The sequence below is a fragment of the Brassica rapa genome, chromosome A02 (genome assembly GCF_000309985.2).
Source record: "Brassica rapa cultivar Chiifu-401-42 chromosome A02, CAAS_Brap_v3.01, whole genome shotgun sequence".
Classification (NCBI taxonomy): Eukaryota; Viridiplantae; Streptophyta; class Magnoliopsida; order Brassicales; family Brassicaceae; genus Brassica; species Brassica rapa.
The window spans coordinates 9,603,816-9,631,788 of record NC_024796.2 but is presented as its reverse complement, the minus strand read 5'-3'; the positions used below and the strand labels follow the sequence as shown (position 1 = coordinate 9,631,788).

The window sequence follows — 27,973 nt, the reverse complement described above, 5'->3', positions numbered from 1 at the left end:
CCCATCTGGCCCAGACGGGCCCGTCTATATTGAAAGTTCGTTTATATAGCATCATCGTTGCAAGTCATTTCATTATGTTTTTCCATCATCTTTGTGAAATTATTACGTAACTTGTCGGATAGATTAGCAAAATAACCCTTCGGCCTTATTGTAGTTGTGTCAATGCGGGCTTTAACGAAAATGACATAGAACGCAACTCACAAAGTGGCTCACTAATGATATACTGCCGGCCTGATCTGTAACCTTGTGGAATGGTGGAATAGTGTGGTGTGTATTTTATCGATCAACAAAAATTGCAGAACTGAAAAAAAAAAACGCAATATTAACAAAAAATTACAAAGAAAATTTTCAGCAAGTGGAAAGTGAATTCTAGTTGATTATTTACAAAAACAACATTATCATATTACTAAATTATATGATAACACCATTTTAAAATTTTAAATTAATAGCAATAAATATTTCAATGATTAATAGTTATGTTGTAAATAAAATTATACTAGAATTTGTTTTATAATATTATAAGACGTCAATCTATTATTAAAACGTACTGAAAATAATTTAAATATTTATAATAATAAAAGGAACTAATTTTGTGGCTTCTAAGAATGTCCACTTCACCTAAAATATTCAGGACCAATCAATATGACATGTCATTTAATATATTTTTCAGCCCAAAAGTAAACTATTGCAACATATATCCGAGCCCAATTAATTTTGTGGATTGGTTTTCCAGAAACTCATGTGGCCAGAAAGTAAACTCAAGCCTTGAAGAAGTATGAAAAATTAAGGTTAACGAATAATAATTATAAAAGTCTCTGCACATATTAAAATTTAAGCATACAACACGTGTTTTGGTTGCTCAGTATTATATGCTTCATTTTACTTTAGACTTGATGTTTGTTTCGATCGACATACACTGGACATTACTCATCCAATAAGATTTTCTCTAACTGCTTATAACATATTGCGGTCCAAACTATTTTTTCACATCTCGCATCACAACCTGGGATATAATAATTGACAGCTTCATGCTCAATACTTGCAATCCACATGCACGTAATGTGGATTGAAGAACATGTTTCATTTCTAATAGGCTGAACAAATGTGATGTGACTCAAAATTTCTCTTTTATTTTAATCCTAAACTCTAAAAAAAGTTATTTACTTTCATAATCCTAATCAGACTTTTTAATACTTAGCTTAAACCACCTATGCCAATCAAATGAACGGAGGCAACATAATATAAAAATACAAACAACAGGGCCGACTAAAAATACAACTAAATCTAATAATGAAACTTATACTAGAGTCTAACAGAATATAGTAAAAAAATGTCTTCAACCAAATATTATTATAGCAATAATAAATTATTTTTTTATAACACAAGGCCCATTTCAAATCACAAAAAGAAGAAAAGAACAAAACGCAAAAGCTATACCATTAAGAGGGCGACTGGTTTTCCCGCTACCACCCGCAAACGCAGCTTTTGCGGTTGGTAGCGGTTGTTGGCGGTTTGCAACAATCACTCAAATCGCTCTAAACCGCTTCAAACCGCTCTGAATCTCATAAATTCAAAAGCTGGCTCCAGCTAGCGTTTGCGGTTGCGGACGGTTGCGGGAGGGTAAATTTTTTTTTTCTTTTAAAAAAAATTATATATATACAAAAGTAAAAATATTTAATTAAAAATTTAAAATTGAAATTATGAAAATATTAAAAAATATCTATTATATTTTAATTAATATTATAAAATTTTATAATAAAAACAATTTCAATAAATTTTCAAAAATTAAAATTATAACTTTCTAAATATAAATTTTATATTTATTATAATTTTATGATTTTTGATATTTTTATAATTATATTAAATGTAAATATTGTTAATTTATTATTTGATTGTTACTGCATTTGGTAGTTAACCAGTCATAAGTCACCCGCAAACGCACCAATTTTTAACCGCAGTACCAGTCGTACAAATCTCTTAAAACCGCTAGAAACCGCAACCGTCCGCATCCACAAACTCCCGCAATCGCAACCGCAACCGCTGCGTTTGAACCAGTCATGCCCTTAACAAGATTTCAAACTCCCAACTAGGCATGGGCATTTTGGGCATCGGTTCGGTTCGATTCAGGTATTTCGGGTTTCGGATAGTTTGGATAGGGGCTAGATGATCCATTTAGTACTTGACCTATTTTTGATTCGGTTCGGTTCGGGTAGTTTCGGGTTCGGTTCGGTTCGGATAGTAAATGCAGGAACCGGAAAATATCCGGAAAAAGTTCGGTTCTCATTTGGATCCGGTTCGGGTTCGGATAGTTTGGGTAGTTCGGATAATTTGGATAAAATATCGGTTATTTAAGGTAAAATATCAAATAATTAGGATGATTTAGATAAAAAATTTTGGATATCTTGGATTACTTTGGATATTTCGGATAAAACTATCCGGATACTTTCGGGTAGTTTGGATACTTTATAATAATTTAGTTATACTCAACTATTTTCAGATACTTTAATAGAATTTTAAATTAAAAATATATATTTAGTGATGTTATATGTATATATAATGAATATTTTTATATATTCGGGTACCCGTTCGGTTCTCGGTTTGGTTCCGGTTCGGTTTGGTTATTTCGGATATAAAAATATAGGAACCGTTCGGGTATTTGAAGATATTGATCCGGTTCTGGTTTCGGGTATTTCGGTTCGGTTCCGGTTCGGTTCTTCGGTTCCGGTTATTTTGGTTCGGAAGTCCCAACTATACATTATCCATACCACCCCCACAATTAACACAACCTTATACATCAATATACACGTAGTCGGAACAACCAGATCAAACATACACACAATAACTAACTAATAAATCCGCGCGAAGCGCGGACAACCCCCTAGTTTATAATAAGAACTAAAGTATTTTTAAGAAATTTTAGTTGCTTTCACAATTTTTAATAATTAGTTTAATTATTGATATTTATCTTTTCTTATAACAAAGTGAATATCATATAAAATATTTTACTCAATTTAATATTATTCCATTATTCCACAAATTTTTAAAAAAATCACAGCTTAATTAATTTTTCGCAGCTTAACTATTTTTTCGATTCTATAAATAAGTGATGGTCGTTGAAAATCATTGGAAACCGCGAAATCGTAAATAGGTGAGTATGTAAAAAATTCTTGGAAATCCAACCGGTAATATCTCAAATGACATATTATTGATTGAGTTTCTAAAATCTTTACATAGTTTTAATTAAGTAACATTTGTTATATATACATACATCAATATGTAAATTTAGAACCTGGTAAAAAAAATCCCATTGAAGTTGATCTGAGAGTTCGCCGTTTAGTTCCACATAGAAAGGAATAGAATAGTATATTTATCCCACTTTGTTTTTCAAATATTTAATTTGCAAACTTATATGTATATACCTAATTAACTTATCTTCTATGTATATTGAAGCAATTAATCATTTGTATTTTTTTAATTATATTATATTTTATTTAATTAAATAATTTACATTAAATTAATTAATTAAAATAATTCAAATTAGATTACTATCCCATCATATTTTTTACCTATACATAACAATACAAATCATTTTTGAGTATCAAACAAATAAATTAGTTTCAGGGGTTATTGCGTTACTAGAATTTTTTTTGTAGTCTGAAGTATTAATTTTTAAACATTTAGATTGAAAGTAATAATTTTGCAGTCAAGTGCAAAAAACACAGTAGAATCACGCTCCTTACAGTCGAGCTTATTTGTTCCTTCGGACCTGCCAATCCAATACTATTGAAACAGAAACATAACTATGGATTTAACATTTAGCCACATGTGATACTTTCAAAATTAGATCTTTATATTAATTATGCACTCCATTATTTTGACTAACAAATTAATTATTATCAAATATACACTTTATCATCTAACCTAACAACTTATTTAGTCAACTAGGTGTTTTGTCCGCATTTGCGAACTTAATAATTTTAGTAAAATTTGTAAATAGATATATTATCAATTCAAAAACCATTTGACTAAATTATTTCATGCTTTTAAATATTTTAGTATTAATTTTTTATATAAAAATAAGTGTTTTTTTATTTTAATAAAATATATTTTATTACATAAAATAAACTAAAACATTCATATATACATGAATTTATATTTATTTATAAAATATTTTGATGTAAAATAATTTTGGAGAACATAATATATATAATCTTTTTAGATAATGATGATTATCAAATTAATGAAAATTTTTTTATTTATGGATAATTATATATTAACAAATTTAACCTAATTTTTTATTAAAGGTAATAAAACTTTAATTTTCTAAATTTTAACGTGAGACCAAAAAATTATTTCGCAAATATATTTTAAATACTTTAAATTATTTACCAACTTTTTCCGAAATTATCGCAATGAGTGATTTTAATTTTTCTGAATGATTATCTTACAAAATATGAAGATTCATTCTATCTTATGTGACATACATTTATATATATATATATATATACATATATATGATTAAAAATTCAAGATAATTATAAATTGCCAGCTAAAATAATACTTTAATATTAATAAACCAAATATGATAAAAACATATATATAATACTAAAGTAAATATAAAATAAATATAACTATGATAATTTTCTAATTTTTCTCCTGATAATGATAAATTATCAGTTAAATCACTAAAATTATTTATTAAAATTAATAATTAAGCATAAATTAGGACTAAACCTAAAATTATAGAAAATATGACAAGTGATCAAATTTACTTCTCATATAGATCGATTAGTACAACATAATTATATACCTTCTACGTTGTTCAACATAACCCTATTGTTTTTTGAGAAATTGCCACAAATACAATGCATACTACCATTTTTTCATGTATACAATAACAATTTTTACCATCACTTTTATTGAAGGGTAAAATTCATTTATATCCAGGGTGTTAACTTATCTAAACTTAATTAGGATTTAGAATTGAGGGGTGGGTTAAAGTTTTTGGAATATGAAATTTAAGATTCTAATAAATATCTAAATAAATAATTTAAAAAAAATTAAAAAAATAGTTTCAATCATAATTGTTAATTTTTCAAAAAGAAATTTTGAAAGAAAAAAAATTGAAAAAAAAAAGAATTATAAAAAAGTTTGAATTTGTAAAAGTATTATTCGAAAACATAAAAAATCATTTTTTTATTTAAATAATTATTTATTATATATATATAACAATTGCATAATAGTCTTTTACCATTTAATGAACAATGTTTTTTTGAAAATATTTTTTTATTGGTGGTAAAAATGAATAATGGTACCACGGAAGTGGTAAACATGAAATTCTCCTTTGTTTTTTTTTTATAATCTTTGGAGATTGATTATATTAAAACTCAATCAAAATCGTTGAAGTTTTTTTTTGACAAAATTAAATCGTTGAAGTTTGAATTAAAGAAAATGAAATTGTTTTATTTTATGTTATACATCGTATACCATTCTTCAACCAAAGCCCATTAATATTTGAAACATGTTTTTGCTGACTAAAGAATCGAAATAGGGGTAAAATCAACCAAAAGAACTGAAAATAGAACAGAGTCTCAGCACCTATCCTGTCATTAAACGAGCAACGGAAAAAATGACAACAAACAATCTCCGGCGACAAAACAATGTCAGCAGTTGTAGCACTTTTAATAAGGAAAATCTTCTAAAAACCCCAACAATGTTTTTACAATTAAAAAAATAGCCAAAAAAGAACTAAGCAAAGTATATATGTTTCACTAAAGAAATAAATGATAGTTATACTTATACTCTATAAATATATAAAATAAATAATATGTATTTGATTTTTCTTATTTTTATTTTCTCAAAATTTTCTTTTTCATTTTTTTTAAAAAATTATTATTTTGAATTTTATATCCAAAATCTTAAGTTTAAAACGAGTCTGAGTCGGTTGGGATGTATATAATTGTAAAAAGACTCGAAGTACCCAAACTCCATCAAATTTAGTTAAAGTCTATCATAAATATTTAAATTTTTTCATAAAACAACAAAAATAAACTATTAATAGTTAAAACTAAATATTTTTAAATTCTAAATTTGACATATACAGTTTCATGTTGACAGAAAAAAAGAAAAAAAAGACATATACAGTTTCATAGAACTTGAAAATATTACAAAAATGTTTTTACAATTAAAAAAATAGCCAAAAAAGAACTAAGCAAAGTATGTTTCACTAAAGAAATAAATGATAGTTATACTTATACTCTATAAATATATAAAATAAATAATATAAAAAAAGAAAATATTACAAAAATAATAATGAATATTACAAATAAAAAAAATTAAAATTAAATCATAAATTAAAATATAAAAAATAGAACATATGGAGTCGTAGTTTTGGATCTTCTTTTTTAAGTCGGATCATATTGGTTCATTTCCGGTTGGATCTATTTGGATCAGATTTTTCGAGTTTGGATCTTTTTGATCGGTTCTATTCGGTTCCGATTATTTTAGATAGAAAAAATTGGATCAATTACATATTTGTAAATTTTCAGATTGATTCCGAGTCAGGTATTTTCGGGTCTGATTCCAATTCAGATTCTGGATCCATGTAAAATGCGTACTACACACTACCTACCCTTCCGTCTGGTTTCTTTTTCCAAGCACTGAGCTAACATTTTAACATAGCTCCAATAAACTGAATTAGCTCCAACACCATTTTCAATCTGTTTTCTTCTTGATAATTAAACGTTATAACTTTCTCTTGGATCTACGACTCTCCTCTCTGATTTAGCGTTGAAATACCTCATGTTAGACATCTCTATTTCGGATTAGTACTTGACGGGTTGACAATAACAAGGGTTCCTATCACCCCTCGAAGAAACTGCCACAACGAGGTGGCTTCTTAGAACTCATATGATGTTAGAATTGGAAACATAAACGAACGCAACTTCACTTATATTACTTGATAAATTTTCATGCAAAACACTAAACAACTGTAACTTCGTTTCTCTTATTTAATGTAGCAGAGAAACAAACACAACACATACTTGGGACAAAAAGATTAACAGGAATGCCAGAGATAAAAGGCACAATTCATTTATCTGAGGTGAAACAGATTGGTGTGGACACTTCACTTATCTAGTTCAGCCCAATGTAGTGTCAATGTGGTCTTTTACCAGTGAATGAATAATATAGAGCTCATAAACACAGCTTACTCCTGAAGAAAAGATTTCAAAAGGCTAAACTGTAAACACAGAGATTGATTCAGTCTCCACCATCACACAAAAAAAAAAAGAGATAATGATAATTAAATAGCATAAGGAGAAGTAAAGTCCCATGACCTTGTAGTATAAAGTCTTAGAGTTATAAAGTCCTAAATATATTGCAAAAGCTTCACGTCCTCTACATGGTTTAGAGAGAGGCGAATTTTACAATGCCTAAACGAATCCATTCCTTGGATTTCAACTCTTCTGATTGTATTGCTCTCAATGTTGTAGTAGTAAACATAGAAACTGTAAGGCTCGGATAAATAGCGCGGCGACAACACGATTTCATCTGTACCAGTCACTCCAACAAAGTATAAACTGTCCTCAGTAACTATATTCTTCCACAGCGGGGGCAGCGAAATGGATATATGCTTCGACCATTCATGTTTATCAGCATCTACTAAAACCCACAACTCAAAACATTTTGTTTCTCCGGTAACTTCGGCATACCCTTCAGACAAAAGGGCACCTAATGTACCCTTGTAGTTAACAAGAGTTGATAGACTCCATAGTAACATCTCCTTAGCTTTATTAATAACTTTGAACTTCTCAGACCTAACATCAAAGCAAATTATGCTAATAGCCCTTGGAGGTCCACTGACACCAGCTACGTAATATATAACACCATTGACGCATATACCATCATTTTGAACATAAGAATGGGATATGCAACATTCCATCATTCTCCAAGACATCTTTTTCTTAGTCCCTAAAGTCATAACTTGACACTCTTCACAATTTCTATGAGTCGTTATGGACAATATCTTGAATTGTTTATCAATTGGATCAAACCCAAGAAAGCTAGCAACGATAACACTCTTGGTCTTCACGTGGGGTAAAGTTAAGAATTGTCTTGTGCTAGGGTTACATATCACCGGCTCTGTTTTATGATTCTTCCCAATATGTGTAAAACAGACTAAACCGCGGAGAGAACCAATATTTTTAGAGTAATGTGTACAGGGCAACCTCATAATATAATTGGCGGCTATAACACCTGGCTTTTGGACTTGAGGTATCGAGAATAACAACGACTCATTGTTTTCTACGCAAGAGATCAAGATTTGCGGACGAGCTCGAGACCTGGTGATGAACAGCTCCGTGAAATCTTCACGGCGGAGTATGGAAGCCCAAGACTTGGATATAGAGCGACATCTAGCTATCGACTTCAAAGGCAACCTCAAGAGTATTTCGATGATGAGATCAAAAGGGATCGTCTCTGAGATTCCAACTGAGACCGGAGACTGTGTTTTGCGTCGGGGTATTGTTAGAGCGTCCTCAGCGGCGTGCTGCTGCCGTGTTTTCATCGCAGCAAATAGTTCTCCCAAACCCTAGATTCTCACTTGTAAATTGAAAAGTAATGAATGATGTACATGCACATATTTCATGTTTTTAAAAAGAAAATACTTTTGGATATTAATCAATGAGTAATTAGTAAGTTATCAAATTTTTAGTTTATTATGTTGAAAATCGTCAAAAGATAATATTTTGATAACTTCACCGACAAACCTTCGTAATATGTCAAAATAAATCACCGGGACCATAATTTTGATTGTTAAATTTTAATTAATTTATTTTAATTTTATAACCCTTATAGTTTATTTTTATTAATTTTATTTTATATTATTTTATTAATTAAAATAATTATAATTATAAATAAATAATACCAATTATTTTTGATGTATCAAAAACAAATTAGTTTTAGAGGTTATTGTGTTAAAATAATTATTTTTGTAGTCAGAAGAACTATTAGCTTTTAAAGATACAGATTGAAAGTAACAATTTTGTCATTTCAATACTATTGAAAGTTTGAAACATAAGCATAACTTTGAACCTAACATTTAATCGTTGATTTATCAGACTCATCCGAAAATTGAGAGTCTCTTGAGAATGACTGAGATCCGCCTGTCACTTGATCTCATAGTTGACGCAAAAAAAAATTATATAAATAGAATTAAAAATTTTAATCCTAAAAATTCAAAATCTGAATAGATTTGAACCAAATCCAAACGGATACTCAAATCCCCATTCTAGTAATTACATTTTTCGTCTATTATGTCTTTGTTTGTGTATGCGATTTTTGCTTGGGTTTATATACTTGGTGGTTTAAACGGTAGATTTGAAGCATCTCAAATACAAGCGAGGTGCATGGTTTTAGATCTGACCGTCTCCGTCCCTCTGTTGAAGCCAGAGACCCGGATCTACTTGGTTGACGGTGTGATTTGTTCTCTTCTCTTGGTGTCATTAAGTGTGGGTGAAGCTATTTTGTGATGAGTTGGTATCAGCTTGAAGTTCTGTTTATGTTTGGTTCTTGCTATTATAGTCTCTTCGTCTCAACCTAAGCTCGTTATTTGGGTTCTCGCTTTTGTGATGTGTGTTCGTTGTGGAGATATCTACTAGATCTTTCATTGGTACTCTCAGGATATGGGTATGGTTTCTAGACGAAGCAGTTTACTTGTTCTTCAGTTCTTCTCTTGCGAAGAGATGGACAGTCAGATCACTTGGCTGTCTTGCGAGTGCGCGTGTAAGAACTGGTGGTCTTCTTTGGCGTTTTCTCAAGTAACGTTTCAAGTTCTTTGGTTCTTGTACCTTAGCTTTAGTGAGGGATTTTGGTCATGCAAGTTTCGGATGGATAATAGTTGCTTGAGTTGATATAGATTTGAGCTTGCGATTGTGTCTGTTGTTGTTGTTGTTCTAGTTTGGCTTGGTGATGTTTCCTTCAGGGTTGGGATCGCTCAAGACATTTGCTCCTTAGTTCAGCTTCAGTGTTATCGTGTGCTATAGAAAGGTAGGAGTAATTATTGGATCACCAGTCCCAGCTCTAGTTCCATTGTCTATCTATATATTACTTGCCTACTGTTTTAAAATTTATTAGTTGTTTTGGTTAGTATCATGGTTCTCTCTTTTAGGCTATTGTATCCAAAAATTTATACACTTCACCTTGTATCATTTTAGTGAATGAAATGAATTTTCGAGTTAAAAAAAACTATATTTTCGTCTTTAGCAATTAATTAAAGAAATTTCTCAATTTGTGTTAAAAAGTAAAAAATAATTTTCTCAACCTCTACCCCCACACACTGCCTACCCTTCCGTCTGGTTATTTTTCCAAGCACTGAGCCACCATTTTAGCATAGCTCCAATAAACTCAATGAGCTCAACACCATTTTCAATCTGCTTTCTTCTTGATAATTAAAGGTTATGCTATCTCTTGGATCTACGACTCTCCTCTCTCTTTGATTTAGCGTTGGAATATCTCATGTTAGACATCTCTGTTCTGGATTAGTGTAACAAGTGTTTCTATCACCCCTCGAAGAATATACCACAACGAGTTGCTTCTTATAACTCATAAGATGCTAGAAAAAGAAGCATAAACGAACGTAACTTCACTTATGTTACTTGATAAATTTTCATGGAACACACTAAACTTCTCTTATTTAATGTAGCAGAGAAACAAAAACAACAAATACTTGGGACAAAAAGACTAAGAGGGATGGCAAAGATAAAAGAGGCACAATTCATTTATCTGAGGTCAAACAGATTGGTGTAAACACTTATCTAGATTAGCCCAAATGTAGTGTCAATGTGGTCTTTTACCAGTGGATGATTAAATATAGAACTCATAAACATAACCCACAAAGTGGCTTAATCATGAAGAGAAGACTTCAAAAGGCTAAATTGTAAACACAGAGATTGATACAGTCTCGACCATCCATCACAACAAAAAAAACAAAACACAGAGAAAATACATCAAATAGCATAAGGAGAAGTAAGGCCCCATGACCTGTTATAAAGTCCTAAATATATTGCAAAAGCTTCACGTCCTCTACATGGTTTAGAGAAAGGCGAATTTGACAATGCCTAAAGGCATCCATTCCTTGGATTTCAACTCTTCTGATTGCATTGCTCTCGATGTTGTAGTAGTAAACATAGAAACAGTAAGGCTCGGATACATACTTCGGTGACAACACGATTTCATCTGTGCCAGTGACTCCAACAAAGAATAAAGTGGCATTTGCAACTATGTTATTCCACAGCAGGGGCAGACATATGGATATATGCTTCGACCATTCATGTTTCTCAGCATCTACCAAAACCCACAACTGAAAACATTTAGTTTCTCCGGTAACTTCGGTAAACCCTTCTGTCAAAAGAGCACCTAGTGTGCCCTTATAGTTTACAAGAGTTGATTGACTCCATAATGCCATCTCCTCACCTCTATTAATAACTTTGAACTTCTCAGACCTAACATCAAAGCAAACTATACCGTTAGCCATTGGAGGTTCATTGAGACCAGCTACATAATATACAACACCATTGATGCATATCCCATGATTAATATGCCTAAAATAATGGGATATAGAACATTCGATCTTTCTCCAAGACATCTTTTTCTCAGTCCCTAAAGTCAGAACTTGATGCTCTTCACAATTGATATAATCCCGTGTGGTCATGGACAATATCTTGAATTGTTTACCAACTGGATCAAATCCAAGAAAAGTGTTCACGAGAGTACTCCTGGTCTTCACGTTGGGTAGAGGTAATGATTGACCAGTGCTAGGGTTACATATAACCGGCGCCGTTTTCTTGTACTTACGAAGATGTGTAAGACAGACTAAACCGCGAACCGGACCGATTATTTTAGAGGAACGTCCACAAGGGAACCTCGTATGATAATTGGCGGTTACAACATCTTGATTTTGGACCTCTTGAGGTATCGAGAATAAGAACAGCTCCTCGTTTTCTACGCAGGAGAGTAAGAGTTGCGGACGGGCACGAGACCTGGTGATGAAGAGCTCCGTGAAATCTGCGCGGCGGAGTATGGAGTCCCAGAGCTTGGATGCGCATCGACATTTCGGTATAGACTTAGGCGGCAATCTCAAGAGGACTTCGATGATGAGATCAGTTGGGATCGTCTCTGAGTTTCCGATGGAGAGCGGAGATTGTGTACTGCGTCGAGATATTGTTAGAGCGTTCTCAGCGGCGTGCTGCCGCCGTGTTTTCATGGCGGATACGATGATTTTAAACCCTAGCCTCCCGCGATTTTTGCTAGACTAAAAAATGTTACTATTTGGTATTTGTACATTTCGATGGATATTGGATTTTTTATCCGACCCGGCAGTAGGCAGATTTCTTTTTTTTATTCCATTTTTTTTTATAGGTGGTCGGTCAGTTTATAAAACATAATTAAACATGCAATTCTCTCTAATAATTTTTTTAAAAAATTTTGTCACAAAAATAGTTTTCAAAAAATAAAATGACCAAAGTAGTTTTTTTTTTTGAAAATTTTAATTTTAATTTTTAAAAATTTGAAAAAATCTCCAAAATTTAACCGTTTAACTCTAAACCCTAAGTCTTAGATTAATTAACTCTAAAGGTATAAATACATTTTTACCATTCAATAAAATTTATTTGGTTAGTTTTCTTTTTGGAAGTCCATTTTTGCGAAAATAAACTAAAAAGAACTATCTAGAAAAATTTCTCTAAATAAATTCTGAAAGTCGAATTACTGAAGTTGCAAAATAATTATATTGATAAGAAAAATAAATAAAAAAGAGTTACAGAAAATTCTTAAAACATGCTAAAAATATATCAAATTTAAAACATGGAAAAATGGACAAATATAATTTTTTTGTCAAACACAAATTATTTTATCGAATTAGCTTGAGGAGTAAAAGAACTTTAAACCCATCAAAAGCTCTTGATTTAAACAAAAGCTTGGTGATGATTGTTTTAATGGTTTTTGGATTTTAGTTTTTAGTTTTTGGATTTTGGTTTTTAGATTTTGGATTTTAGTTTTTAATTTTTGGTTTTTGATTTTGCAGTAGCTTTTAGTTTTTTGAAAATCATGAAAGGTTGCTTTAGATTTTGGTTTTTGGTTTTTGATTTTATATAAAAATATTATTAACATTTTACTCTAAAATAATAAAATATAAAATATTAGCATCAAAATACACATAAACTTATTTGATAAAATTATTTCAAAACAGAAACAATATTTACAAATAAAACTATCATAAATCTATATAAATGCAAAAACAATTTCACGAACATCATTGTAGAATTTAGATTTATAAAAACCTAAATGGTAATTTTTTTTTTTTGAATTTTAATATATAATTATTATCATGAAAAAAATTGATTTCTACATATTTTTTATTTATTTATATGTTTAATATAATTTTAACACATTTCATGTAATATATAGGGATAATTAAGAAAATCCTATATTAATAATTTTATGAAATTTAAATATTACAAAATAAATATTCAATAACTAGATTTTAAAGTAGATTTAATTCTAGATAATTTATAATTATATTTTATAAAAAATAAAAGTATATTTTTTTTTAAATGGTAAAATAAAAAAATTATGTAATTTTGTTACAAATTTTTTTTATGTAATTCAAATATTTTAATCTAAATAAAATATCATTTAATTAATAAAGTAGTCTTACTACATTAAAGATTTTTTTATGATTAGCAAAAATTTACTATAAATTTTGGCAAATAACACCTATAGATTATTAAAAAACATGTAAACTTTACATAAATTAAATTTAAATAATTAATTTTATTTTGTTGAAATTTTTTAAAATGTTATTGATATGTACAAATGCTTTTTACTTAGGTGATGATTGTTTGGATGATTTTTATTTTGTAATTTTAGAATTTAAATTTACATGATAGACAAAAACAATTTTGTTTATTTTTTCTTACTATTTTTGGAATAGTTATCACTAATGTATTTTTGTTGTTTATACTATATTAATGCATAGATATAGATATATTATTAATTCAGCAAAAAGAAAAAAAAAAAAGAAAACAAATCACTTACATTGCTCAAGGAACCAAGAAAATGTAGTTTTTAGTTTTTGCTAAGAAGTAAGTAATTATTTCAAAATCTAGTTTTTCTAAAATTTAGGAAATCTATTTTTCAAAAATCTTGATAGGCAAAAAAGTAACTTTTAGAAAATCAAAAACCGAAAACCATTTTAGAAACTACAAACAATCAACCTCGAACAAGTTTTATAAGCATTGGATAACTGAAATTTAAAGCACAAGCCTAATAAAGAAAATAAAAGATAAATTTTCGAAACATATGTGTCAAATGCTGAAGAACGTGTTGAGAACGATCTATGCCTATAAGAAGACCGGAAATTAAAAACTCTTACTCACTTCCTAAATATATTTGCTTGGATCCATTTGAAGTGCTCGCAATAGTCGGCTCTGAAAATAGATCGCATGGTTTCTTGGGTTCCCACCCACCCAAAAGGCGTGTAGCCTCGGTAGGTGATGGTTGATGGTACGTTTCTTTAAGCTCAAGATAAGGTGTCAAGTTTGGCTGTTAAGTTGATTTTGATGTCTGAGATCAGAGCAGAAGAGGGTCTACTAGTGGCATTGTGAACACGAGTTGCACTCTTTCCATATGACATATAGATTGAGACTTGAAGGATGGGCTTGAAGAGGAGTTTGATGGAGTCTAAAGTCTGGTCTTTAGTCCATCGTCTGATGAATTCCATACACTGGGGTGGAGGCAAAAGATGAGCATGATCTGTAAATAAAGACCATACCTTTGCTAAATAAGAGCAGTTGAAGAGCAGGTGATCACAAGTTTCAGAGGCATCACTACACAAAAAGAAATTTGTTGGAACCGTTAAACCCCAAGATACCGTTCCAAAAGATTGTTGTGTAAATATCCCTAAATAGACAAGGTATCTGACGATGGTTCTATGTCTCCTATTTTCCAGAAACAGTAATCCTCAGCCTCGTAGGATTATATTTATATGTGTGTGGCTGAAGGCAGACACTATTACTAATGTATGAGAGTGATAATGGTAACCACCAACTATTGTTTGAGATAGCTTCTGATACGTGGATTTTAGTGGCAGACTTGTAAGGCGAGGACCTCTCTCTATCTCAGGTGATTTCAATAAAGGGTCCCAACAAAGTCCAGTTGTCATGCCAAAAGCTCGCACTGATATCCGATCTAACTTCACAAATTAAAAATTGCCTAGTCACTGATCTAAACTTGAATAGTTCTGACATATTCAACTCCCATCCCTATTAACCAGCACTTCCCAAAAATTATCGGTTCTAATGAGATTTCGACGCATACAGGAGACCCATAGAGAGCTTGTTAATGTAAAGATAAGCCAGATACGTTTGACAAATAAGACCTTATTCCAATCGTTCCAGTCCTTCATCTATAGTTTTTCTTAGGGTTACCCTTTTTCTTATTGTTTGAACTTGACTAACTACTTAATTTATGAGCTTAGATTTTTTCTCGCACCCAAATGGTGTTCAATGAAATGTCTGAAAATACTTAGATGAGCAAAGTAACTTAACAGAGTTGATGTTAGGGACCTTTGTGAACTTATCAAAATTTGTTCTTTAATCCATGTTTAACTATTGATAGACATAGTGATTGGGGCCACGAGGGTGTAAAGATTATAGAACTGGGTTTTGAGTTCTAGAATGGTATTTAATTGATTCTTTGATAAGTTCCCCAACCCTTTTTATTCATAGATTTACATCGTTGATTTGCTTTCTTGCCTTTATTTCAATCACATTCAAAACCAAGATAATTTTAGTGTCTTCTAGCTTCATTCGAACTTGAGAATTGAAATGTGTACCTGGTTTACGTGGATTCTTTCCCGATCTTAGCTATTGTGGATTGTTGTGTATTTGCAGTACTGAATTTAAGGTTAAGATTCTGAGCTATCAAGAAAGAAAACAAATTTCTAAAATCATCCTGGTGACAAAAAATCTTTACAAAAAAAAAAAAAAAAACTTATTCTATTTTATTTGATCTTTCTCTCTTTCGCATTCACCTCTAGAAGTGAGGATAAAAAAATACATGTGGTGACAAAAAAAGGAAGATACATAATGTACCAAATAAATTAAAATAAAGCATAACTCCCAAAGAACTATGATTTGGTGATGCCTCAAAATCTGAATCTTGGACAAATCAAACCATCGTACCCAAATACTAACCATACATAATTTCCTGTTTATTAAAAAAAGAGTATTAGTTAAAGACTGAAAAAAGGGTCACGAGACTCACATATTCACAAGCTTTGACATCAGCCTCCCACCACAAGTACACACATATATATAGGTATGCTCCCCTGTATTCTCCATTTTCATCTTCTCTAATATCTCCAAGTCACACTTCAACAAGGTTCAATATTTCTCTACTATCTTTTCTCTCTTGTCTCTTTTTCCATTAAATCATTGCATGTATGTAGATGTACACATATTCGTATATCACATACTCTTAAAGGAAAAAAATAGTCTCTTGCCTCTCTTTCCCTTAAATCTTGTATTAAGTTATTGAATCAAAACCAAGCACATAAATCTATGATTAATTATTGGAAAAAAAAATCTAGGATTAATTTCTGCAATTTAAAAAATCTATTTTTTTCCAAATATATCAGATGGTGGTAAGGATGAGATTGGGTAAGATTGTGGAAGACTTGAAGGTGAAGATAAAGACAAGTCTAAGGATGAGGAAGAGATCATCATTATCATCATCATCATCATCTTCCTCTTCCTCAACTTCATCATCATCATCCTATGAGAAGATAGAGAAGAGTGACAGTATGAGATTTGAGTTAAGAAGCAGAAAGGCACAAAAAATTATCCAGCAAACTCTTCAAGTTGCCGACTCTCCCACCTCAAGAACTTATGCTTTCTGATTTCATATTTTTGCCATCCAAAACATATTCATACATACATATGAATTTGCGTGTACGCATCTGTTTATACATATCTAAAATATTGTAGGTACGTGTATGTATGGGTAAAAGGTTATATATGGATGATGTAATGTGATGGATCTCATCTTGGCTAATGGATAATTATTAGGTGAGTTCAACATTAATGGTCATTAATAAGTGTCCTCACAGCACTAATCATTAATAATTGTCCTCACTAATCTTTGGCTTAAGAAAAATATTTTTGTGGTTTCTATTCTTCTTAAGATTAAGAAATTCCATTTTGGAATATTTTATAACGTTACCATGGTATTTGAATATCTTTATATTCTTAACCTTATAGAAAATACTAAAATAAAGAATAACAATTTTTTTATCAGCCAAGTTGACTTTCTCAGTTTTATGTGTAAATGAAATTTCGAACCAGATTTTGTGGGGAAATCATTGACCTTATGAAAATGTAATATTCAAAATTTCAAACAAAAAAATACTGTATGTGATGTTTTTGCCTACCTTGTTCCTTGTCGTCCATTATGACTTTTACGATCCTCATCTATCACAATTTTACATTTTGTGAAATTGTATGATATGGTTTTGAATTTTCTACTCGAAAGCTCCTACACGGAACATAACCAGCCAAGACATGCGAGATTATGTTTTGTCCATGTGAGATAGGGACAATTAAACGGTAGATTATTTAGAACCTGATTATCTATATCCCCCCCCCCCCCCCCCCCCCCCCGCCCCTTGAACTGCAAAATATTTTAACAATTAGTCACTGTAGCAATGATTAAAAATATACATAATATGTTTTTTAATAACCGATTAGAAGCCATCACAAAAATGGTTTGGAACCACTTCAGAAAAAAGCCTTTACCAATGGGAAAAGACATTTAAACAGGAAAAAAGTTTCATAACCTTAACATCAATTCACATTATTATGTCCTTTTATTATTTGATTTATTTTTCTTTTTGAATACCAAAAAGTTCAGAGTTAAAACATGCTCAATCTGATCCATAACTGATGTTGCTTGTGCAGAAGCTAACTGGAGAACTTTTAATAATCTCTAAACCCGAAACTATAACATGTAATATTAGTTTCATTTCAGCGGGATTACCATCGACTAAAGAATCATTGGTAAGTAAGTTCTCAAGGCTTTGAAACAGACGTATTTTGATTTGTTGTTCAACCAACAGTTTCCAAGTTCTTGTTACAATTCTACCCAGTATTTTTATATGGCAAAATATCACAGTCTAGAAAAAGTTTATCGAGATTTTTGTTTTATATTGTCAGTACATCTTTTATATATATATATATATTGTCAGTACATCTGGTGTTTTCCAATCTAACAAACTTAATTCCAAAATGAATATTCAAAATCAACTAATTAGTTGATATACAAAACGCAACTGTTCATAAAGTATACATTATAAATTAATGCATGTGATAGTAACACCAACACATAGAAGATTAAGTTCATGGAAATCCACGTTGGTCCTAAGTTTGATTCTACTTGTCCAAATTGGGTTTCGAGTTAGTTGAAAGGTATTCAAACTCGAAGTCATGTAGCATAGTGCACTTTTGGCTAATCCATTCTTTACCACTAAATGCGTTTTATATCGGAACCTACCGGATAACAGATAGGATTTTAAAAAAAAAGTTCATAGAAATCTATAATAGTATTATATGATTTTACGTATGGTTTGTGCCTTTGTGTTTTAGATTGAAGAGAACTGAATCTCACAATTAAGAAGTTTATTTTCATTTGTAAAAATGTTGATGTATTCTTAAACACTTTGACATAAGTGGTGTCGCTGTTTAATTGACTCTTCATAACCTAAAAAGATGTTGAGACATTATAGATGTTTCTTGAGTTAGGTGAAGAGACATGCATGCTAATTAATGCCCATGCCTCTACATTGCTGTAAACCAAAAATTTAAATACCAAATCCTCTTCTCCTTAGTTTAATTTTTCAGTTGTAAAGTACTAGATATGAATAGAGTTGAACATCAATACAGTTACAATATTATAGTTCCATTTTACATATATGCCCGTGAGTGGGGGATTTCATTAAGAATGTACCAAAATATTCGGTATATCTATAAGCCGTTCTAATCGGTTAAAAATAGAATATATTAGAAATTTATATTTGGACTTAAAAAATATATATTAATCAATACAACCTGAATCTGAATATTTTGAATGTATTGATACTTTTAGGTGCGTATGGATAACAAATTGATTCTTATTTCTCTTATAAAATATTTAGAGTTCTGTTTTTACGAGAAAAAGTTAGTATGTAGTTTCATTTCTGTTTATTTTGTATTTTAACCTAGTATTTTAACCTTTTGTATTTACTTTAGGTAGACTTCATAATCTGGATAACCAAAAATAACAGTATGGTTTTTGTACATGTATTTTATCTGAGATTCACGAATTAGTCCGAATAGTTGTTATTCAATTATGACATAAACGATTCAAATCTATATTTTTTAAACTGCTCATCTCTAATTTCAATTTTCAACAGTAGTTAATTACCATCTCTTTATATTTTGAAAGAAACGTATTAAATAGTATTATATGAAGATGCAGAGTATCCATATATGATATATAGAAGTTCTTGGAGTTGAAGAAGGTAGGAGATTGAGGCCAGACACTATAAGAGGACAAGAAATAGAGAATAAAATTACACTGCACAATCATCCAATAGTATGAGGACAACAAGCATTTCTCAGCGACAAAAACAGACACCGTGTGATGACAAAATAATATACCTTAGATGCTAGTTAACAAAACCCAAAACAACTTCTACAATTGGGAAAGAAGACAACATATGTATATATATATATGAATTAAGAAGAAATAGGAAACTGCTAGACAGATATGTAAATGAACTTTCAATGATATCATCCAGCTAAAGTTTGGCCACATGATATGTTTTCCATACAATTCACAAGTTGTGTGGGAGAAAGAGAGGTAGTTATCTCAATTCTCAACTGAATCAACCCTCCCCAATCTAAGCTTATTCGTGTCATAATTTATTTTGTTTTTCCCAACCTACTTTAGGTTAATTTATGTGGATTTAGTCTGCAAAAATGGACTTATGGAGATTTTTTTTTTTTTGTTTCTGACAGAGATCATTGTTAATTTTGATTATAAACTCTTCAAACTTGACGTAGATATTAACTCTTGGTCGAGAAAAAAAATCAAGTATGACTTCAACGTTGTGTTTACTTGAAATCAAAATATATCAAATTGTCTGGTTAGACTGTTCTCAGTGTTGTTTCCTTTTTAGACATGATTCACATGTGATTTTTACTTGCCTAATTTCAGGTAAGCCAACAACCATTTCTTTGTAGTGTAAGGTAAAGAAACCCTTGTAGCTGAGAGATGATGCCACAAATTTGCTTTGTGTCAACCTTTATACTACCACACGTTTGTATTACCATACTGTTGATGCCACAACTATGCTTTATTTTACCACATGTTTGCCAAGCATGATAAAACATTCAATTTGCACTCACAGCATACTGTTATATATTTTCTTCTCTGTAGAATGAATTATGCTACATGTCTTTCGTTCTCCTCTGATGAATAGCACATCTAATCTTTTTTAAGTTGCTTGACACTCAACATGTTGTTTATAAATATACACATCGTTCACAACATAGCTTTTTCCCTTCAACATAATTTAACACACCTTTCCCATTAAACCATCAGTTTGCGATTATGCTCAAGCTTGACAAGTGAAAGTAGTTTCCAAACTTGAGAACATACCTTGGTTTCCACACATCATGCAGAGTCTACAAACCATGCATCACCTCTCATTGTTATTTGAAGTTCTACTTGTGGTATTACCATAACTTCGTCTTTCTCTTCTATCTCTGCAAAGTGTGCTTGGTTGTTTGCATTTGGGCATTCATACTGAAAATGCCACAAATTGTGATATTTATAACACTCAGTCACCGCCTTTTTTAAAGAGCGTCCTCTATTCATAACTCGTCGTCAGCAAGATCATCTATCCCTGCCTTTGACATTGGGAGCTTGATCATCTTCTTCACAACTGGACTTTTTTTCTCATGGACACACAAAGAACTTTGAAACTCATTGATAGTCATGCATCTTGGATTTTTCGTTTCTTTAATGGACACCATTACATATGTGATTTTTTAGTTAGTGTTCAAAGGATCTTCTCAACAGTCTTTAAGTCTGCCATGTCTTCCCCCGTTGCTCCTCGTTTTGTTGGAGTGGTCATTAGTCTTCCAAAATAATCGTCAATATTCTCATCCACACTCATTGGGAGAAGTCTCTTTTTAGAGTTTGAAGAAGAGACTGATTCACCCTCTCATTTCCTCCAAACTTTCTCTTTATTGCATCTCAAGTGATTTTGGATATTATAATCCAAAATATTCTCACACTTAACCCAGCCGATAAGTTGTTTGGAAGATACAGGTGCTTCATATGATGATCATTTATCTCGATATCCTCCAAATATTTCAGCAGCGTAGCAGCCACTTTGACTCCCTCATTGTGTCAGTGTAACCAGACTCCATAATCCGTTAGCTGAGAAATGATTTTCGATCAGTTCAATCCAAGTTACCGTAGTGTGGCCATCAAAGTGAGAATTTTTTTTGCTTTTACGTTGATATCAAATGTACATGTTAGTTCATAGATACAAAAATTGCATAGGAATGATCAACTTTGTTTAGTGTCTTTCAATGTTTTTCATAGTGCTTACAACGAATGAACTTAACGAAAATAAAGGACCGAAACACCACTAACTCAAGTAACAACTAGTAAATCTATAACATAAATTGTCTCATTCTAAATCCATACGACTGTCTCTTATTCCTAAAATGATTAAAAATTCTTGATAGAATTTGATTTGGTTTGGTTAAACATTTAGGTTCAGTTTGGTATTTGATCAATTTACACACAAATTCCATTTGGTTCCAATTAGGCTTGTGCGTTCGGTGGACCGTTCGGTTTCGGTCCGGATAATTCGGATTTTCGGATTTTCGGTGTTATACTCAGAAGTACCATTCGGGTTTTACTAATTATCGGATCGGTTTCGGTTCGGTTCCTTTCGGGTTTGGTTCGGATCGGATGTAACCAATGTTTAAAATCGTCCAAAAATATATTTTTTAAACCGTAAAAATTGACAATCTTTTTTTCAAAATATATAAATTGCTTACAAATCTAATTAAAAATTAGTTAAACTATCTAAATTAACTAAAAAGTATTCAAAATAACAATTAAAACAAACTAAAAAAATATTTTGAATATCCTAAAATATCTAAATCATCTTAAATATATAAAAACTTTAACATATTTAACTAATTTCAAATATCTTCGGATCCTAGTTCGGATGTCGGTTCGGTTCGGATTATACCCAAACACCAAAGTACTAAGCTCATAAGTCCCATTCGGATATTTTTGTATAACAGTTCGGATTCGGTTTCAGTTTTTCCGGTTCGGGTCTAGGTAAGTACTTCGGATTGAGTTAAAAACGCCCAGGCGACTTATATTCTGTAAATTGATGCAGAAATGCTTTTGAAAGGTAAAAACTTTAAACAGCTTCTGAAAATCCTTTTTGTTTGTGAAGAACATTTTTTCAGCTGAGTTCGTTTCATGTAAACAATAACAAAACAAACTAGCACAAACTAGTTTTTTTTATGACGTTCCTACATTCATATGACAAAACCATAAATAAATGGGATAATCTTTAATGATGTCACTTTTTTAGTAGCCACGACGATGGTAAAGCATCTGAAGATCATTGCAATGGTTGCAGGTCCAAGGAACCAGATAAGGGTCTAAACAATAAGTATGGATCCGCCGGAAATTGCAGATGTGACATCTTATGAGAAGATCCTCTGGCTCACTGAGGCTGCATCTGCCACAAGCTGAAGCTCGAGACTGCACCCACACCAAAAAATACAAGAACAATATTGCAATCAAGAACAAGAGCACATAGAAACTACAGAATCTCGGTTTATTTCTTGAGTGAGAGAGAGAGAGATAGACGGCATTACCAGTGGATTGAAACCTTGTCTTTCTTCTCCTTCTTCAGGGAGTACTACAAGAGAGTTGTTTGTTGAAGATGGGTCAGGGACTGTTTGTGAATATATCTTTTGATCAGAAGATCCTGCGTCTTCTATCTTTGTGATAGTTACGAAATTGAACTTGCACAATGGACATGTTGTCTTCTTTCTTTCCGAAACCTGCAGACATACAACATCATAGTTGTATCATGGCAATATATGTATTTATTAGGAGTTAATTTTAGTCAGGAGAAGATAACTCACCAAACGGTCTACCCATTGCTGGATGCAGGAATAACAAAACCTGTGGCCACATGGGAGAATGCCTCTAGTGGAACTGAACCCCGTCCAGCATATGACACAAGAAACCTGCGAGACCATCTTAGTTGCGTCCTTCTCTTCTTCTCTTGAATCGAGTTTGCTGAAGTTTGATTCATCATCTTGCGTTTTTTTCTCCGGATTTACTGATCTCGGGCGTTTAAATACAGCTGAATGATTCCAATTCTCAGACTCCTCTATTTCATCTGCAGCCCAGTCTTGTGTTGCATAGTCTCGAGGATGCCCACGAGCTGATGTTTCTCCTTGTTCTAAAACACAGTCCTCCACATTTTCATCATTAACCGGAGACTTTCTTCGTTGCTCATCAGAATATTCATGACAGTGACTATCAGACTCCCCATCAGAATCAAGGTCGATAAGGTTTCTGGAGGAGCGTGGCTTTACTAACCGCCTCTTTCCTTTCCGTGAAGATTCCGCCACGCCAGTGTTTTCCTTGTCTTCAAAAATATTACTTGGCCTCTTTGTTCTCAATCTCACTGACTGTCTGGTTGATTCTGTATTTTTCTGGGGAGCAATAACGGAGCTTAGAGACAGAAAAAAAAACTTACTCTAGCAATCAAATAACATAGATACAAGTATGCTTTTTTTCTTCGTACTGATTCAAAAGCTTCTTTCCAAGGTAACCACCACCTATGGCTAATCTTGGTAGCTATATCACAAGATTATAACTAACCAAACCTGATGAGGATACGCTACTATCACATCATTCTTTCAAATCATACATAACACCTAGCAAATTGATAAGGCTGTTCTGATCTTTTGGATACATAAAACAACTTAATTCAATTAAAAAAAAAACTATACCTATAGGTGGAAGATAAGGAATTCAGAGGTGTAAGGTTCCAGATTCAGCTTGAATCTAAGGAAAGAAACAATGAGATTAGGAGGGGTTACCTCCTTTAACAAGAAAGAGTCCATCCAAGTGGAAAGCTCAGAAGTGCGGCGGCTCCTCCTGCTTTCTTCACCATTAGCAAAGTATTTATCAAAAGTATCAGCATGCTTATTGGCCTTGTTAGTGACTTTAGCTTCCCCAGAATCCGCAGGAAGTTCAACCATCAACGGTCCAACCTCTTCCCCACTAAAACAAAATTAAACGTTTAAGGCTTAATCAATCATCTTTTAGGAACAAAGTTCAAACAAGAAGAAGAAAAAAGGAAAACCTTTCAAAGGAATAAGGAGCCTCGGAAACTCGTCTGCCTTCCCTTATGCAAGCTTCCACCCATTGATGATTGACCACTATTGTATTGAACTTGTTAGCCAGATGGTACTTTTTGCCCTCAAATTTCCAACACACCTACCGCACAGTAAACACAAAAGCGTATGTTTGATACCTAATCTTGTTTTCAAAAAAAAAAAAAAAAAAAAAGCAAAGGAGAAGGAAGAATTGAGACAGACCAAATGGGTAATGGATCTTGACATAGCGCCGACATAACTAGCACCAGAAAGGGAGATAAGCTTGATGAGCTTGAACCTCTCCGAGCCGTGATAACCACTCACAGTTGCAACCACGTTTTCCATACCCTAAAAATAACAGCAGATCCAAACAGATTCTGAGATATTGAAAGAGCGGCAATAATCACATGATGCGCGACTAATCCCTAATTTTGGATACCGGACCTCTTTCGTAGAGGAAATGGTGCTCCGATAAGCCCTAGATTACAGAATGAATCTGCAATATCTTACCTCGTATGATTTGGGGCGAATATCTCTTTATTTTGGGAATATGTGGCAGATGTCTGTCTCTTCGTTACCCTCTTCTTTCTACTCGGGTCGGTAAAGGAGAAGCCAAAATTCGATGCGACTCTGGCGGGAATTTCAATTAATTTTGGATTTGACACCGTTTCCAACCATTCTCCATTTCAACCCGTTTTCAGATAACAGTTCAGTTCGGTTTATTTTGGTTTTCAGTTCTACAATTTATTATTCGTTTGGGATTTAGAATTTCGGTTTGTTTTCGTTTCAGCTACCTTGGTTTCCATTTCGATTCGGATAACCGACTAATATCCAACATAATTTAGAATCTCATTCGGTTAATTTGGGTCAAAAGTTGGATAACTCAGATTTTTCTGATTAGACTGAAGGTGGGGCTTTCGAATAAAAATTTCGGATAATTTCAAGTATTTTAAATAAAAAGTATTAGAGTAATTCAATTTGTTGAATAATTCAATTTATAAATAGTATTTTTAACATTTTTTGATTATTTTAAAACTATAATATTTATAATTATATAAAGACTACATTTTTAAAATTCGGATATTCATTTGGTTCTTAGTTTTTCAGTTAATTCATAGTCTCCGAACCTGAATTAAACCTCATTTTTTTATCCAGTTCCGGATAAATGTGATCGAAGTTTTCGGTTCAGTTCCTGATAGTGATCATGCCCAACTACAATACAAAAAAATTTCAGGTAAAAATGATGTCCTTATTAAAACAAAAAATTATCTAATTTGCGAGATATACAATTTATCTACATTACTTGCATCTAATATTAGTCATGTAGCAAACTATAAATTTTAGTTCATCTATAATGCTTTCAACAGAGTTAAAATCTTCTCTTCTTTTTTTTGTTTCTTCCCCCATTTTTCATTTCTGAGTAGCACAGCTAGAAGTGGCAAAACTTGTCCAAAACAGTCTCTCCTTACAAACTCAAGTCAAGAAGCTCTCACAAAATTAGATAAACAATAGCACTCAAAGGAACCACTGTCTCTTGACCATGTATAGTGATAATCAAACCATAAACAACCCCACAGTTGAACAAAGGATGACGATGCCGAGTTATTACTATGTACTCAGTTGGTGGTGGACTCATCTGTGACTAGGATTTCAGCGTGGAGCATTTGTCGCAGCAGAGCCGTAAGGCGTATTGTTGGATGATCCAGGAGGAGGGCCTCTTGGGAAGTAGTAACCAGGTCCTGGAGGGAAGTATCCTCCTGGTTGAGCTACTCCTTGATAAGGATATTGAGCTGTGCCAACAATTGAATTTGGTGCAGTTGCAGTACCAGGAGCTGGTGGAGGGATGTATCCCTGCAAAAGGAACAAAAACATATAAAGCTCATCGTATTCCAAGCAGAGAGCAAAGTTCTAACCAAATCTACATCTCATCCTTCTACTTATACTATGGTAAAGATTTTGATCACTGGATGTATAGGTTGTTTCTTTACCTTTCATTAAATGGTCAATAAATGTGGAAAATTATAGTAACTAGGCTAGTACAAGACGAGTTAGAAAAAATTATAATGGCCACCTTCATTTGATCGACAGATACAAACTCTTAAATTACTAAACAAAATTTGTAGAGAAATGGAGCTAAACAGAACAACATAGTACCAGCTCCTCTGTCCGAATTTGCACTGTTCATTAACTGTGCTTGAAGTTTCTGTACTTCCATAGCCATAGTCATGTAGTTCTTCTCCATTGCCTGAAGTGACTCGATATGGTCGTTGTAAAACTTCTTCTCATAGTCATACGTTGCCCTGCAGAATCAGACACCAAACGTCAAACTTGGTAACTACAAAAGAACAAGAATTAGAAAAAAGTACCTGCACTGTTGGTATTCCTGTCTTAAACCATCAAGCTCCGACATGAGAGCAGGAACCTGCTGCACATCTGAGCGAGACTTCTGAAGCTCCTGAGTCAAATGATGCACTTTCGACATAAGTTCCTCCCTCGCCACGACCAGGCTCCGTGCCTCTGCATGAGCCTCCTGCATCTCCAGCTTCAAAGCCTCAGACTTTCGAAGCTCAGACTCCATCTTCGCAACTTTGTCAGCAAGACCGCTCATCCGCTGCTCTCCATCAGACTTCACCGACCCTATCTGAGAATGCAGCATCTGCAACTCGTGCTGCGCTGCTGCTAGCTCTTGTCTCAGGTTACCATGAGTAGCAGCAAGCCTCTGATTCTCTATGGCTAGTCTCTGCATTTCACCGTGCTGCGCCGCGAGTTTTTGCTCCATGAGATGAGGTGGAGGGAGCATGTTGAAGGAAGGAACGGAGGCAAAAGCCTCCGGGTGAGGGAGGCCAGGACGACGCATGTGATGCGGTGGAGGAACTCTTCCGTTGCTTCCCATCAAACTGAGAGAACATAAGCGAAATAAAGAATGATTAACACAGATACACACAAGCTGCTACGAATCAATGTAAGCACGAAGAAACATTCATCAGGTCACATACCGATTAACTCTAGATTGGATCAAAAGGAGATCGACGGGTCCCTTTGCAGCAGTAATGGCAAAAGAGGATAGTCGAAGAAGCTTACTGGTTGATTTGATCGACAGTATGAGCGAGTTTAAGAGAGAGATAATGCGGCGGGGGAGAGAGTAAGATTAACAATCGGCGGCGAAGAGAGAGAGGAAGAGTAGCAATCGGCGGCGGAGGGTTTCTAAACCGACGTGCAGCTTTCCAGTGGTGAACCGGAAACAATGGTGTCCCAAATCTAAACGGTTAAAGGGTACGGTTTTGAAATATCAAAGCGGGTCAAATATGCTAGTGTTCGCCCGTCTAATATCGGGTGGGTCTTACCCGACCCGGAAACAAATCTAAACGATTGGGTTGAGTTGAACTAAATTTTGACATTTGTACTTTTTGTTACAAAAGCTGTAAAAAAATTATTAATGG

At 32.7% G+C, this 27,973-nt stretch overlaps 4 protein-coding genes and 1 long non-coding RNA gene across 7 annotated transcripts; 1 reads left to right on the top strand and 4 right to left on the bottom strand.

Moving 5' to 3' along the window:
• Positions 1 to 4,885: 4,885 nt before the first annotated feature.
• On the bottom strand, positions 4,886 to 9,269 carry LOC103852495 (putative F-box protein At2g19630). Its single transcript, XM_033283677.1, has one exon. The coding sequence runs from the start codon at positions 8,564 to 8,566 to the stop codon at positions 7,370 to 7,372; it is 1,197 nt and encodes a 398-aa protein (XP_033139568.1). The 5' UTR covers positions 8,567 to 9,269; the 3' UTR covers positions 4,886 to 7,369.
• A 1,639-nt stretch (positions 9,270 to 10,908) lies between these two features.
• On the bottom strand, positions 10,909 to 14,319 carry LOC103852380 (F-box protein DOR). Its single transcript, XM_009129284.3, has 2 exons — positions 11,473 to 14,319; positions 10,909 to 11,343 (listed from the first exon to the last, which is right to left on the bottom strand). Exons 1-2 carry the CDS (start codon positions 12,260 to 12,262, stop codon positions 11,054 to 11,056), a joined length of 1,080 nt encoding a protein of 359 aa, XP_009127532.1. The 5' UTR covers positions 12,263 to 14,319; the 3' UTR covers positions 10,909 to 11,053.
• Positions 14,320 to 14,342: 23 nt separating this feature from the next.
• Positions 14,343 to 22,149, top strand: LOC103852379. Its single transcript, XR_629910.3, has 3 exons — positions 14,343 to 16,440; positions 16,697 to 19,953; positions 20,533 to 22,149. It is a non-coding gene; the product is annotated as an uncharacterized LOC103852379 (long non-coding RNA).
• Positions 22,150 to 22,527: 378 nt separating this feature from the next.
• Positions 22,528 to 25,252, bottom strand: LOC103852378. Of its 2 annotated transcripts, none has more exons than XM_009129281.3 (7): positions 25,044 to 25,252; positions 24,756 to 24,881; positions 24,521 to 24,654; positions 24,255 to 24,438; positions 23,286 to 23,864; positions 23,013 to 23,201; positions 22,528 to 22,896 (listed from the first exon to the last, which is right to left on the bottom strand). In XM_009129281.3, the coding sequence occupies exons 2-7, from the start codon at positions 24,876 to 24,878 to the stop codon at positions 22,720 to 22,722; spliced, it is 1,386 nt and encodes a 461-aa protein (XP_009127529.2). In that variant the 5' UTR covers positions 24,879 to 24,881; positions 25,044 to 25,252; the 3' UTR covers positions 22,528 to 22,719. The 2 variants fall into 2 exon arrangements, with proteins under 2 accessions (XP_009127529.2, XP_009127530.2); XM_009129282.3 differs by having other exon boundaries at positions 24,978 to 25,167.
• Positions 25,253 to 25,899: 647 nt separating this feature from the next.
• On the bottom strand, positions 25,900 to 27,799 carry LOC103852377 (protein FLX-like 2). 2 transcript variants are annotated; one of them, XM_033283696.1, is made up of 5 exons: positions 27,631 to 27,763; positions 27,530 to 27,566; positions 26,900 to 27,430; positions 26,688 to 26,833; positions 25,900 to 26,384 (listed from the first exon to the last, which is right to left on the bottom strand). In XM_033283696.1, exons 3-5 carry the CDS (start codon positions 27,424 to 27,426, stop codon positions 26,176 to 26,178), a joined length of 882 nt encoding a protein of 293 aa, XP_033139587.1. In that variant the 5' UTR covers positions 27,427 to 27,430; positions 27,530 to 27,566; positions 27,631 to 27,763; the 3' UTR covers positions 25,900 to 26,175. The 2 variants fall into 2 exon arrangements, with proteins under 2 accessions (XP_033139587.1, XP_033139586.1); XM_033283695.1 differs by lacking the exon at positions 27,530 to 27,566 and having other exon boundaries at positions 27,687 to 27,799.
• Positions 27,800 to 27,973: the final 174 nt, after the last annotated feature.